The sequence below is a fragment of the Haliaeetus leucocephalus genome, unplaced genomic scaffold, assembly GCF_000737465.1.
Source record: "Haliaeetus leucocephalus isolate CR32 unplaced genomic scaffold, Haliaeetus_leucocephalus-4.0 Scaffold51, whole genome shotgun sequence".
Classification (NCBI taxonomy): Eukaryota; Metazoa; Chordata; class Aves; order Accipitriformes; family Accipitridae; genus Haliaeetus; species Haliaeetus leucocephalus.
In genome coordinates this window covers 640,647-654,324 of record NW_010972487.1, presented here as the reverse complement: position 1 = coordinate 654,324, position 13,678 = coordinate 640,647, and the positions used below count along the sequence as shown (strand labels likewise).

Sequence of the window (13,678 nt, the reverse complement as noted above, 5' to 3'; positions counted from 1 at the left end):
AAAATTTGCCTAATGTGTCTTTCTGGTAGGAATTGCTTCCACTACTCTGGGCTGCCGCTCTGCAACGTGCTCTCTTGCATGCACAAGGCAATTCTACTTTGCCAGAAAGTGGTCAAGAGCCTGGAGTCCTTCGAGATGACTTTTAAACTAACCTCGTCCAAAAGCATAAGCATTGAAATGAGGGATATAAGAGGTAATTCTGAGGAAGCCACAGGAACAAGTAAAATAGAAGCAGAGTACATTGCTGGTGACAGTCCCTAGGGCTGAAGAAAGCCAGGGATTAATCGTGTCTCAGCCCAGGAAGGCCGATACCTCCACAGCCTGGCAGGTTAGTTATTCTGTACAAACCAGGAAGGCTGGAGCCTGCTCCCTGGTGAAAGGAGGTAGTGTCCTCCTGTGAGAGAAGGAAAAAGCCATGAATTGAACAGATATGTTGCAAGATGAGTCTTTAACCATGGTCTACGGCAACCAGGTGTTGAGAGCATCTCTCTCTCTCTCTTTTCCAAAAGGTATTACCTCCACTTTCTGAATGCTTGATTTCACCCAGTTACTTATGGAGATGCCCTATCCAGGAGGGCTCATGCTTGAGCTTTGTCAGGACACAGCCTATTAGCAAAATCCCAGATCAAGAGTTGAGCTTGAAGCAAGCATCCTTAAACTTCTGCAGTGCATAGGTTTTGTCTGGGCTGTTATCATGGTTACCTAGTGTGATGCCGTGCAGGATCCATATTCCTGGTTGGTTCATGTGCCGATGTTGCTGTTGTCCACAAGGCTTTGTTTTCAGTGGAGTTCAAGGAAGGCCATAATGGAGTCTTCCCCAGAGAGCGGGGTGCTATCAACAGGCCCTGCATCTCTATTTTTCCAAGCAAACTTCCGAGTTTTCATCTCATTTGAAACCTCCTGGAACAAAATCTCACTTTAAGTGAGTTACACATAAAGCAAGGGATGGGAGCTGCATATTTCAGCACAGCCCCTTTGGGAATAAAAGCAACAAACACAAAAATTGTTGAAGACCCTCTTGCGTGGGTGGCAGCAGCCGGTGTTCCCCAAGGAGAGGACATGGCCTTCGAGGAGCAGAGACAGGGGAGGAGTACAGCACTGACCACCCACCACATTGTGGTCCCTTTAAATCTTCTTCTTCACTTGGCAGCTCCAATTTTTCAGTGTTGCTATAGCAAATCTCCATGGCAATGACCCTAATCAGGGAAGGGGGGATGCGGAGGGGACGCATGCTCAGAGTGGCTGCTGGAGCCTCGCCTGCTCGCTACAGCTGCTCCAAGGGTCTGGCACACAAGCGAAGAGAAAGATCAGGTACTTGGCAAACTGGTCCTTGGGGTGCATCGCAAGCCCGTGGCGCGTCGCTGCAGTGATGTGTGCATGTGGGTTTGCGTGTGCATGCGGGTCTGTGCTTATCACGCCCGGTCCACTTCTTTGTGGGCAGCATGCTGGCAACAAACCGCTGATTTTCTTTATTTCTCCTCGTTTCAGGCAGGGAAGATAGCTTGAATTATTGATGAGAGTAATGGCGTTGCCGTCTGTCTGGAGGGTGATGCGTGTGGCCATCCCGTTCATCTCGGTGGTTGGCCTGCTCAGCGTGAGGCTTGTGGGGGCCAGCCAGGACTCTGGGAGTGTCATTCCTGCAGAAAGTACGTACCCGCCGTGGGCACTCGTGCCCTCCTGCTGCACCGCGTCCCGCTTGCTTTCCTCCGCTTAACCCACAGCAGCCACACAGACCTTAAGCTCCAGGGGAACGCTGCATTGCCTTATTAGCGAGGGAGTAATGATGAATTTGTAACGTGTCAGCAAAGCACATGAAAACAACGCTTATAAAAACAGCGGGCAAGCAAAGGATTAGTAGTTATTTAGGAAAAAATAGTAACTGCATATTGTAATTTTCACTGAAGCTGGTTTTAAAGCTCTTTGACTGTAGGTCTTTCAGATCTGCTTCTCGAAAGTTTCGTTTCCAGATTTGCCACAATACATATGATGTCCTTGATAGTCTGGATATTGTTAGAAGGAAATTTCTGTTTATTTCTGCTAGGGCATTACATTTTGCTTATTTTAGTATTTAGTTGGAACAACAGTTCAAGTTCAACTTTCCTGTAACTACTACAGATTGACACAGGGGAAGTTGACCCAAACAGTGTACTTGTAAAGCATATATAGATTTCTGAAATCCTGCTGCTATTCTGCAAAGCTAAAAAATAAATAAATATGACAGACTGGCTTGAGCACACCATGGAGCTGGGAGCTCTTGAATTTGGATCACAGCTCCTCTGTCATTCTGAGCAAGTCTCTAGTTGAACTTTCTCAGCTCCAAAATGAGGCAATAGTTCAGATATTAGGGGATGGAGTCAATGTTCTCGGGGCGTTTTGGTGACAGCAGGTGGGAAGTAGCCACTCATTAGAAACTTAAAATATCCTCTCAGAGAAAAAAAAAGGAAGGTAATTGCATACAAACCAATCTCTACTTCTTAGTCATGCTTACTTTGTATCACAGGTATCTTTTTATATAACTGCTAAAATATTTAATACAAGACCTGATTTGTCACTGCATTTTATTCTCCTATAATTCCATTACTAGTTTTCAAATACACCTATGTGTTTTTGTCTCTACAGGACTTACATCTTGAATTCCTTTCTTTTTCCATTCTCTTCTTTTTAAATTAATGCTAAGTTTGGGTCTGTTCTAAAACAGACCTCATCTCTATTTTTGTGTGTTTGTTTTCTAGGCATTAATTAATTTTAATAAGTTTTGTGACAAGTAGTCCATTTTGTCTCCTCAAGGAGAAAATCATGCTTGAAAAATAAATTATATGTGCCCTTTATGTGTCTGTGTTAGCAGAGGCAAGTCAACATATTTTGAGGAAGAAGTATATAGTGGTTCTTTGTTCCACTTGTGTAGTGGAAACTCCCATTTTATCTGTAGACTAAAACCATTGGCCAGGGTCTCTGACGCCAGTCTCAAGGAGTTATCTTTCTGATATCTTCTGGCCAGGCTACTGAAGTCCCCTGAAGAGCCCTTGAGGAAGATTCCATGTCTTGTCTTGTCTTACTCCTCCATGTGAGAGTGAGGAATGAAGGGCAGGTCAGTGTTTCTGTGGCCAGTGTTTCTGCAGAGACATGCTGCTCTGTCCGGAGTAATGGAGGCTGGTAGCATTGCTATGAATGCATAATGGTATTTATGTCTGAGGCCAAGCCAGGAGGAAGACTCTCAGCTGATCATGAATGGTAAATTGTTCACGCTGTCACGCTGCTGCAGAGACAGAGTTTTAAAGCAACAAGGAACTCGGGATGCTCCTAATCAGCCTCTTGTCGAGAGAGTGCTGCATAGCTGCTAAGTGCTCCAGGTACTTTCCTTTGCCCATCAGGGCTCTTCCTGATAGTAAACCTGTGGAGCTCCTCCCTTAGTACACTGTGGATGCTAAAAGTTTGCATGGGATTGGAGAACTGATTGGGTAAACTCAAGGAAAAAAGTCTTAGAAAGGGCTGTTAGATACAGCAGCAGTTCTTCTGGCTCAGGAGCTGCCTCAGCATATTCCTGAGGCCCGGGAGGGTCTTTGGGGACACATCCCTTCATACTTGCCCTGTTCTTATGCTCTTTCACAGGCATCCATTGCTGGCCATGAAGGTCACGACTATAACCAGTGCCCATGGATGTTCCTGGTGTGGGGATGTGACTGTACTAGTAACCCGCTAGGATGGTCCCTGGAACACTTTTGTCCATGACAGGAGGCCAATTGCCTATCTGGAAGACAGAGTTTACTGTTCCAGAGATAAGCTGTCTCATGCCAGCTACTCTCAAAGCTTGGGAATGCTTCTAGACACTTTTAATGTGCTACAAGAGATGTAGCTCATGGGAGACAGGACACTAGGACAGGCAGACCTTTGATGTGATCTAGTACAGACATTCCCGGATCTTTCCCTGCTTGATGTCAGCTCCACTGACTGTCATCAAGGAGTTCATCTTCCTAGGCACTGACCCATTTTGGGGGCAGTGCTACTGCAGCACGGGCGCACACCTTCCCTGTTGCTGGCACTTAAGTCCATACTGTCAGCCCAGGTAAACTGGTGGTTGTAGGATCCTGAGCGGCCCAGCGAGAAAAGGGGGGCTCTAGCACATGTTCTTGACAGGGATATATGATGTACATGGACCATACTAAGTGTCCTTCTGCAGGGCAGACCAGCGTGATGCTTGATGCTTTTCTCTGTTCCCAGGTGTGTGACATGGGACTGGGAACATGCCTTTAGCAGGAACAATCCCTCACAGACCGCACAGCACTACAGCCTCTCTCCCACGTGGTGGGAGATGTGTCCCTCCTGCAGCAGGAGAGGGGCCGCAATGCTCTTGTGCAAGTGTGGGAGGTGCAGGAGTCACAGGAGAGAAGTAGGAGAGCGAGTCAGAGTTCTTAGCTTTACAGAGACATCCTGCCCTGTGTGTGGCACCGATATCTGGCTGGGGTACCATCACCTGCTCTCCACTTGGCATACTTTCTGCCAGTCAGAGAGCCAGGCCCAGCTTTTTATGAATAATGCTAATTAGCAGTGATTAATCATGTCCTTATACTTTATACACAGCACTTTGCATATGCAAAAGACTGTTCAAGTATGGAGTGGCATTACTAATGTTTGCGGATTATTTTCTTTAAAGTTCAGTGCAATCCACTAAAAAAAATTAAGTAATTTCCCCAACCTCCCATTGCATTCATAGCACGGATCACCCACTGTGAAAGCTGAAATGTGGAATTTGAAGAACAGAAGCTGGTCAGTCTGTTTTCATTAGCCAAGGTGCATGAAATACAAAGACTAAACGCCATGTGCATATGAGGGAAAGTAAATTAGACTTCCACAGTGCTTTCAGTTCCAGTTTTTCACCAAGAAGAAGCCAAGAAACATATTTTAAGCTCTCCTCCCCCATTCCTCCCCAAACACACAAAGACACCTACAGTCTTCATGCTGACAGGACCCATTTAAAGAATTATAGCTGACTCTTGATAATTCTCATTATGTTAATCCACAAACCTGTTAAGTCCCCCTATGAATGATATTCTGTTCCCAGCTGTCAGCAAGGAATTAATAGCACTCTGCTGTACTTTGCTATGATGTGACTTAAGGTTTGGTTTCATGATTGCTTTAAGCTGATGTAAGCTTATGCTGCCCCTGCCCTTCTCCTCCCCATAACCTGGCCTCCAGTCCTTGCCCTATTTCTGGCCCCAGAACTTGGGCATTCAGGATCTGATCTGGAGAAAAAAAAAATCAGTGATCCACCTGACTGAGCAACTGCATGGTCACTCCTGGTGTGAGCAAGGGAAGGTGTGGGAACACATAGCCAAGGACAGAAAGCAGGGTGGGATTGCTCCTATTGGCAACAGCACGTATTTAGATTTGTTTAAAGCCTTTGTGAAAACAGACCCTTAGACATCGTTATGTTGGGGAAATGTCCACGGGCATCCTACTGAAAATATTGTGAGCATGAAGAGAGATTAAGTCCAGCTAGATAGGCCAGCTTACCAGCCCAGTTCTTCAGTCTGGAAAGGAGACACCGAGGCAGGGAGTGATGGAAAGCAGCAAAGTCGTAAGTGGGACAAAGACGGTGAATATTTCATAACTCTCTCTTCCACTGCAAAAATTAGAGGTAGGACATGAAAGCAGCAGATGTTACCTTCAGAGGAGACAAGAATGGTGTTCTGTTCACTCACTGAAGAGCTGAGCTGTGGAACTCATTGCCACAGGATACTCTAGATGTCAAAAGTTTACATGGATTCAGGAAGCAACAGGGCAAATTAACATGAGAAAAATTCATGGAGGGCTTATCAGATGTAGAGACACCAGCCAGACTCAGGCTATGCTCCAGCCTCTTGGTAGGCTAGAAGAACATTGCTAGAAGCTTATTCTTATATCTTCCTTAAGTATCTGCTCTTGGCTACTGCGAGAGTCTGGCTGGAATAATAGTTTAAAAACCCAGTTAAAGTCAGGACTGGGGCAGCTCTGCTGGTAAAAGTCCAGCTGTGGCTATAGGCTTTCCCGGTAGTGGGGTATTGCCCCTATTTTATTTGCATTCAAGTTGCTCTGTGCTAGTGCAAGATGCTTGACGGAGAGATCAGCACTGCTCTAGTTCAGTGCCCAAAGTGCTGAACAGATGTGTGCTCTGCAGGGCTGCATGGGTGGAAAAGTTTATAGCCGGTCACCTCCCCAGCCATTTGTCACCTCCTCCCAGATACAGCTGTCCTCCCATCTGCCAGTGGTGCTGCTTCAGTGAGTCCTCTCTGTGCCACTGTAAGTCAAAATGATGCATCCCATCCCGGGATATAGCTGGTTGGAGGAATCCCACGAGCTCTCCCACTGCCAGTGCTGCAGGGCTGCTAGCTGCCAGCAGGCAGGGGTGCTAACCTGACCCAGAGACAGCTGTGCCTGGAGAAGGACCCTCCACCAAGGAGGACAGCCCAGGAAACTAGATTAGAGAGTGAATACCCCACTATGTGACGAAACTGGCTGCTTCTGCACTGCGGCTTTGAAGAGTATTGCCAGCTCTGTGCCAGAGAAGTTAGGAGCTTCGCACGTGCTGATCCAGGACACGCAGAGCTGCACAGGCAGGTGTCCTCAGTGCCACCACCACTTCCCTGCAGAAGCTGCTTTGATGCCAGGGCACCTGCTTTCATGGAGGTGGCAGAAGTGAAATAACCACTTGGCACGGTTGTGCCGTAGCACTAGTACCTTCCCGTCCACGTAGGAGGGCTTGGTTGCCATAAATACCAGTGAATGATCCCACACAGCCATGGCCTTCATGAAGGCCTGGGAAGGCTTCCTGGGTGGCAGACAGTGACTGACTATGGAATTCATGGCTGTCCTCAAAGATGCTTTCTCCACACTGCCAGAGCAGGAGATTCATTTATGCCAGAGCACATTCATTTATAACCTGAAGTTTGTTTTCTCTCTATCAAGTTCTGATTTTGAGAACACTTTAGTGACCAGCACTTCAGGGTATGCAGCGCTTCACTGAGGTGGAGCCAGGGCAGGTGCTTTCCGAGAAGACCACAGCAAGGACAGGGAGCAGGCCACGGCACCAAGTGAATGATGGATTTGCTGACAGCAGGCTGAGGGTGCAGCTTCTTTCTAAGGGTTCTGCTCCATGATCTGAAGTGAAAACAATTAAATTACTGAAATACTGAAAACAGGAGGGGGTTGAGTATCTTTAAGATGTGCTCAAAACCATCCTGTCGCTAATCCTCTCAGGCCTGGAGAGAGAGACTTCATGAGTTATGCTGTTCTTACAGAGGTGGGGACTTTGCATCTCCCCACATCCCTGGAATTAAATCCCTGGCTTGATCCCTGGGTTTCCCTGAGATGTCAGCTGCATGGAGAGGAGATGGAGGAGGATGGATCAGAGAGAAGCACCTCCCAAACAGGTCAAAGTCCCGAAGAGGCTTGCTGGGGACCGAGAAGCACTCTGGCTGCTCCCTTCCATCAGGCCCAACTCAGAAGTCCATGTTGGCAGCAGGGTGCCAAGCACAGGGTGCCGCAGTGCCGCACAGCAGGTCCCTGGCTCCAGGCAGCTCCCCAGCTATCTATCTCAGCAGCAGCTTTGCACCTCTTTGCTTTGTCAGAGCAGCACACGTGGCTGCCTGTGGACAAGGATTTCAGCACCCCCCGCAACATGGGGGCTCTGTGATCAATGTCAAATGCCCTCTCTCCCCGTTCCCCCTGCATCTCCTCCAGTATCTGCAATTTCTTCTGAAAATCCACACTTCATTAACTCTGTAACTGAATGAAAGGGCCTGAGATTAGTGCAAGGTGAATCCTGGCAGAGCAGAAATGCCCAGGTCCACAAGTGAGCCATTTTAGTTGTCCAGTCCCTTCCTCCTCCTCTTCTCTGCCTTTTTCTTGCCCTGCCCCTCTCTGTGCACACACTGGCACCAGCTGCAGAGCCAGTGGGATGCTTTGCATTCCTGGCAGAGAAAAAATACAGCAGCAGGTGAAAGGAAGCAAATACAGATCTGGCACTGTCCCTTGCCAAGCTGCTCTGTAAGAGCTCCTGTAAAAACAGACCTGCCTGTCTGATTCCTGAACCACTGCAAACTGCTATTCTCAGGGTATCATTTGAGAATTAACCCATGTCTGAGAAGTTTTGAGGTTTTTCATTTTAAGGGGATGGGCTGGGGGCTGAAGGCACACAGCACCAGGCAGAATCAAGCCTAGGCTATGTTCAGAAAAGCATACACAGCAAAATGCTCTTGTGTTTTTGCTGGTCCTTACACGTTTGCATAAGAATAGATGCAGCCCTGTCCACAGGCAGGGCTAACTTTGTACATATGCAAGTGTGCGTGCCTGGTAAGATTTTTTTTTTTCCTGGCGTTGCAAGGTCTCTGAGTAGTCCCTCTCTGTACTGCCACACTCCAAATGTCATGCTGTGACAGTGATGTCTTCTTCTGTACCTTTTTCCAGGTCGTCCCTGTGTTGACTGCCATGCGTTTGAGTTCATGCAGAGGGCGTTGCAGGATTTAAAGAAGACGGCGTATAATCTAGACACGCGGGTATGTGTTTCTATAGAAATGCTTTTACTTAGCCTTTATCTCCAAGTGGCCAGGTCTGCCTGTCTGTGTACAGCAGACATGACATCTCTGCTGACTCAATTCCATTTCAGCAAATAGGATTTTACCAAGTACAGATTATTTTTCACAGGCTGGAGAGGTTCATTAAAGATCATCTAGTCAGACTTCTTGCATAACAGGCTGAAGAATTACCCCAGACAGTCCCTGCATCAAATAGAGAAAGAAAGAAGATGTATAAAGGGAGAGAAGAACAAGAAAAATTATTTACTCTTTATCTCACAGCACTGCTTCTGAGCTATGGGCTGACTGTTCAGTGAGCAGGAGCAGAAAGTGAACTGGAGAGCAAGAAGGTGGCAGGCAGGGGAAAGGGAAGCACATATATTCCTTGCTCCTGGATCGATACTCCATGAAAAAGGGGGAAGGAAATTTCTCCAGTAGTTATCACAGCACACAGGGCATTTTGCAACTTCACATGCTGGTCTTGTGCTGCAGAGGTGCTAATGAACAAAAAATGAGGGTGTGTTAAATGCCCTGATTTTAACAATGCATATGTATGTAGGTTCATAAATACGCACAAACACTAACTGGGGTAGGACTTACCACAGCGGTTCCCATGCTGCCTGAAGTTTGCAAGGGGCAGGAGGTCTCTCACCTCTAATAAAGGCCCCCCATGTATGTCTTGTCCTACCTCTCCTTCCCTAACAGCTCCATTCACACTGGAAACATGACAGTAAAGCAACTTGTGGTGAGTGCAACCAGTTCACAGCCACATCACCCAGTTCCTTTAGGTGCCCGCTCAGTGCCTGTGGCCAGTGCTGTCTCTGTTGGCAGGTGAGAAGAGCTCCTTGTTCCTCTAGAGTCATGCTCTGCTCAAATTGTCATTCACAGCAGAGTCAGCCAGAGAGATGTAAATCAATTATGTGTCTCAAACTATAAGACAGAAGGGCAATTACATTGCTTTGCCTTTGGTTTCTTGTGACCTTGGGCAATCATGTAGGACCCCACACAATAAGGCTGGAGTGACTTTAGCTTTCTTGAGCTATCAATAGCGAACTGATTAGGGCAGAGCTCTCAGCGCAGTACATTGCAAAAGGGTTACATTGCAAAAGTTTCCCATGCACTAGTGTAATACTAAGTAACTGTTAAGTGTCAGACTGTGAATAGACGGGCTTTACCTCCAGCAGCTGTGCTGGGCTGTTCTGGTGCGTAGTGGGGTTTCACCTGTTTGGATTAGTTCAGCTGAAGTGTTTTGTACCTACACATGACACTGGAAGACCATGTGCAATTGCAGCTGTGGTGGTTCTTATACTGTCACCAGACTTTACATGGGAAGTTAAAGGAGGTCCTAAATTTCTGGCTAAGCTGCACTGGGAAGATTTTTTTTTGAATGCAATAGAGGCAGTACAATTCCTTAATCCCACTTACAGGATATTCAGATGTATCTGTGTTGGCTATTCTATTTGTAGAGTGGAGTGGGAATACAACCCATGAGAGAGCAATGCTGTCTTGTAAGAGGTGAGGCAGAATATAAAGGGAGAAGCTGGTCCCAGAGCGCTGCAAGATAAGCTTCTGTCTCTGTGAGGACCTGGACAGGCCTGTGATGCCAAGGCAGTGATTCAGACAGCCCTCAGTATTACAGAACAAGGGATATAGGAACAGCGCATCACCAAAACAAACGTAACCAGTTATCTGGAACATCGCTTACCCTTTGACAGCTCTTAGAGTTTAATACTACTAGTAAAGAAAGGGTATGTTACTGTCCATCTTTTCCAGCCTTTGGATTGAGACTCCAAAGGCCTTTCTGGAAGAGATGCTTTAGTTAAATACAAATTATTGAATGATGCAGAGATACTAAAGTGAAATGCAGTGGCCAGGGCCCTACAAATGGCACACTGTGGCCTTCTGTTCTCTGAAAGATACAGCCTCTGTATCCCTACTCAACCGCTGGTGCTTGGCTCCATGCTCATGCTGACTAACTATAGTTTCTCAAGTTTTACACACAGGTAACTTCGTTCAACAACTCCTGAGTCTTGAAAGTTGTTGTTACAAGGGCAAGCCCCATGCTAGACTGTTCCTATCAGGGACTTTCTAAGCCAATGCCAACAGGGCCGCAATTAATTTTTGTAATTGATGCTTCTCTTTCATAGTCTTTCAGTTTACAGTCAAATGCTCCTAGAGCTACTCTTCCTGCCTGTAAATAGTCATGAGTGACGCCTAGGCAGGGTTTGTGGTACAGTGACAGCTTGTTGGCATAACAGTGAAACCCAGTAAGGCTGTTTGATGTTAAGATGATTCTATGATTTCTACTGGGCTTTCAACAATGAGAGCATTCACTCATCCGAGATTTCATCGTACAAGCGAGGAGCAGTGTTTAATAACGCCTGCCATTGCACTAAGCCGATAAGTGAAAGCAGACAAGGGAAGTGAACAAGTACTCTTTAATGCAAAGGTGGATTTTTTGTTTGAGGTGAAAAGGATAGAGTGCTGTGGAGGGGAGGGAAAAGCAGTTCTGAAACAGCCTCTCCCTGCAAAATCTTGCAGTCTGAGAACAAGAAATGAGTAGTAGAGAGTGGGAACTGCTGGGGGACAGAGGTGCTGCTGGCCAAGCAAGCCAGAGCAGGTCCCCAGGTAGAAGTGCCCAGCTACTCCTTTGGAAACTGTGAGTCTTTGTTAATTAGCCCTTTGCTGTTTCTAATTTTCGGGAGGTATCATGTCAGAGGAACACCAGCAGGCTGAAGACCTTGTTGTTTCACAGAGCTTTGAGACAATTTGTTAACAAGTGGTTTTCAACCTTTAATGGTTTTTTTTTCCAGTGCAGACAGAAAACCCATTCATGGTGAATTTAAGCTTGGTAACTTTTATTTCCCCTCAAGAAACTCTTCAGTCAGTCTACAAACTGTGTAAAGGACCACAGACCACAGGGTGAAAACCACAAGATATGCTCAGGAAGAATTTTTTCTTCAGTCACAATTGTGCTTGCTAATGTGAGTTGCTTGCACTAACAGTTTTATTTTGCATCTTGCAAGAGTCTCAGCTTCTGAAATGATGGTGCCATTTGAGAAAGTCAGCCTTTGTTTCTCAAAAAGTGAGACCAGGACCCACAAATTAAGTGATTTGATCATAACTAAATAGATGATACTTAAATATCTTTGAGGATCTGAAGTTAATTTTTTTTCCCCTGGATACAGAGAAAAAAAGCTTGGAAATGCTTTTCCACTAAGGCACTCCAAAAAACAAGAGCAAGTAATTTTAAATGATGTATACAGAGGATGGTTTTTAAGCTTTTGATGGAGTTCTGGGGGCATGGCTCCAAAAGGAGTTGATAATAAGGCAACTGTCAGTAAATCAACTCAGGTTAAAATAGGAGCCACAAACTCAGGTCTAGGTCTGCCGTGAAAGATTATGTGTTTCAGACAACAAGGTTAGACTGACAGCTGGATTAAACACAGAGTTATTCTAAAGAAACAGCAGTGTAACTGAGAGCACAACTGGCTCCTCAGCACATGCTATCTGGTGCAATTAAATTATACAGTACTGAAGACATCGTCAACAGGAAGCCATCAATCACTGCAAAGGAATTAAGAGCAGTGCTGTTGAAAGTGGATTTTTTCTCAGCATTTATAAAGGACACTTTAATAATTTTGACAGCCTAGTCCCTAGAAGTTAACTGTGAAAATGAAACATTTTAACTATAAAAATACTCTCCATGCATCTTTGTTCTGAATATACTTATTTCATCACTATTCCTGGATGAAAACCAGCACTAATAACTATGATTTTTCACTCAGCAAAGCACCTTGGCTACAGCTGTGTGGAAGGATTAGGTCTAATCAATTATATACTTTTTTAAACTGATATATTCAGTTCTTTGATTTCATGTTTTTTTGCAGACAGAAACCCTCCTCCTGAGAGCAGAAAAGAGAGGCCTGTGTGATTGCTTTCATGCAATACACTGAAATGAGCACTGGGATTCGGCCAATGGACATTTATTCATTTTTAAAATGCTGTTCAATAAATTACAGGAAGATACAGAGTGCAAGTTGTGCCATGATGCAAGGAAAAGTATTTTTTTCCGAACAGGTACAGCTCAGATCATTTTTGCTTTGATGTGTTTTATCATTACTGTATGTGATATTGCATCTGCTGAAATGTCAACAGAAGAAACAGTGCCAAAGTCTAGCTCATGGGTTTTATGCAAGGACAGCATCTCACTTTTCTTCTATTTCAAGCCAAAAATTGTCCTTGGACTCTCAGGCCAAGCCCTCAGCACATGTGAATTGGCATAGATCTGTGAAAGTCAGTGGAGTTGAATTCTTTAATATATTTATGGTAGGATGTATCCCTAACATGAAAAGGAAGCCGCTTTGCAATGATGCATAGCTAAACATTTACAAACAAGCAGTCATGGCTTTATGTAGAAATTAGTAGTTGTCACTGACTGCTTGGCAGTCCAAGGAAGGTATTTATTCCCAATTGTATCAATAGTCCAGTGCACAGCAAACACAGTAATCTGTATCACAATTTAAATTTCTTCAGAGCCACACAGTAGCTGTGATCTTTTTGGAGAGATTTATTAAGCACCTAATGTGATCAGTATCATTTGTAATCACATGAATACTGCCTGGCAATTGAACTGATTGCGTCTGCCAAAATCTTCTGGAGAAGTGTCTTTCATTAAGCAAATCACATACTGGATTGAACCACTCAAACTGGCCTCTACAGAGAGTTTTGGCAGAGAGCCTACAAAACGCCTACATGCCCAGGAGTCTCCTGCAAACTGTATTTTGAGAAATATTTAAGTTCTTCCATAACAGGCCATAGCTCTTGCATGGACTTTACACTCCATAGAGGTGGGTTACAGTGCTGATACTATTAATATTCCTGCTGCAGTCAGTGTGAGGCAAAAGAGAGCAAAACAATTTAGGCAGTGTAGTAGTAGTAGTAGACAAGATTGCGCCTTGTTACTCTTTGAAAAAGAATAGCAAATCCTTTCTCATAGTTTTCATTTTTTTCCTTTGTTTTGGGGAGGAGAGCAGAAAATGGCCCCAGTGGAAAGTTCTTGTAGATAACAATAGATTTTTCATAGGGCTTAAAATATCATCCCCAAAGTATAATTAATAGATTTGTGT

General features: G+C 45.2%; 1 protein-coding gene across 1 annotated transcript; it reads left to right on the top strand.

The window, feature by feature from the left end:
* Window positions 1-1,296: 1,296 nt before the first annotated feature.
* LOC104837879 (neuropeptide-like protein C4orf48 homolog) lies at window positions 1,297-13,263 on the top strand. The gene is made up of 4 exons (XM_010577302.1): window positions 1,297-1,311; window positions 1,489-1,646; window positions 8,443-8,531; window positions 12,440-13,263. The coding sequence occupies exons 2-4, from the start codon at window positions 1,514-1,516 to the stop codon at window positions 12,503-12,505; spliced, it is 288 nt and encodes a 95-aa protein (XP_010575604.1). The 5' UTR covers window positions 1,297-1,311; window positions 1,489-1,513; the 3' UTR covers window positions 12,506-13,263.
* Window positions 13,264-13,678: the final 415 nt, after the last annotated feature.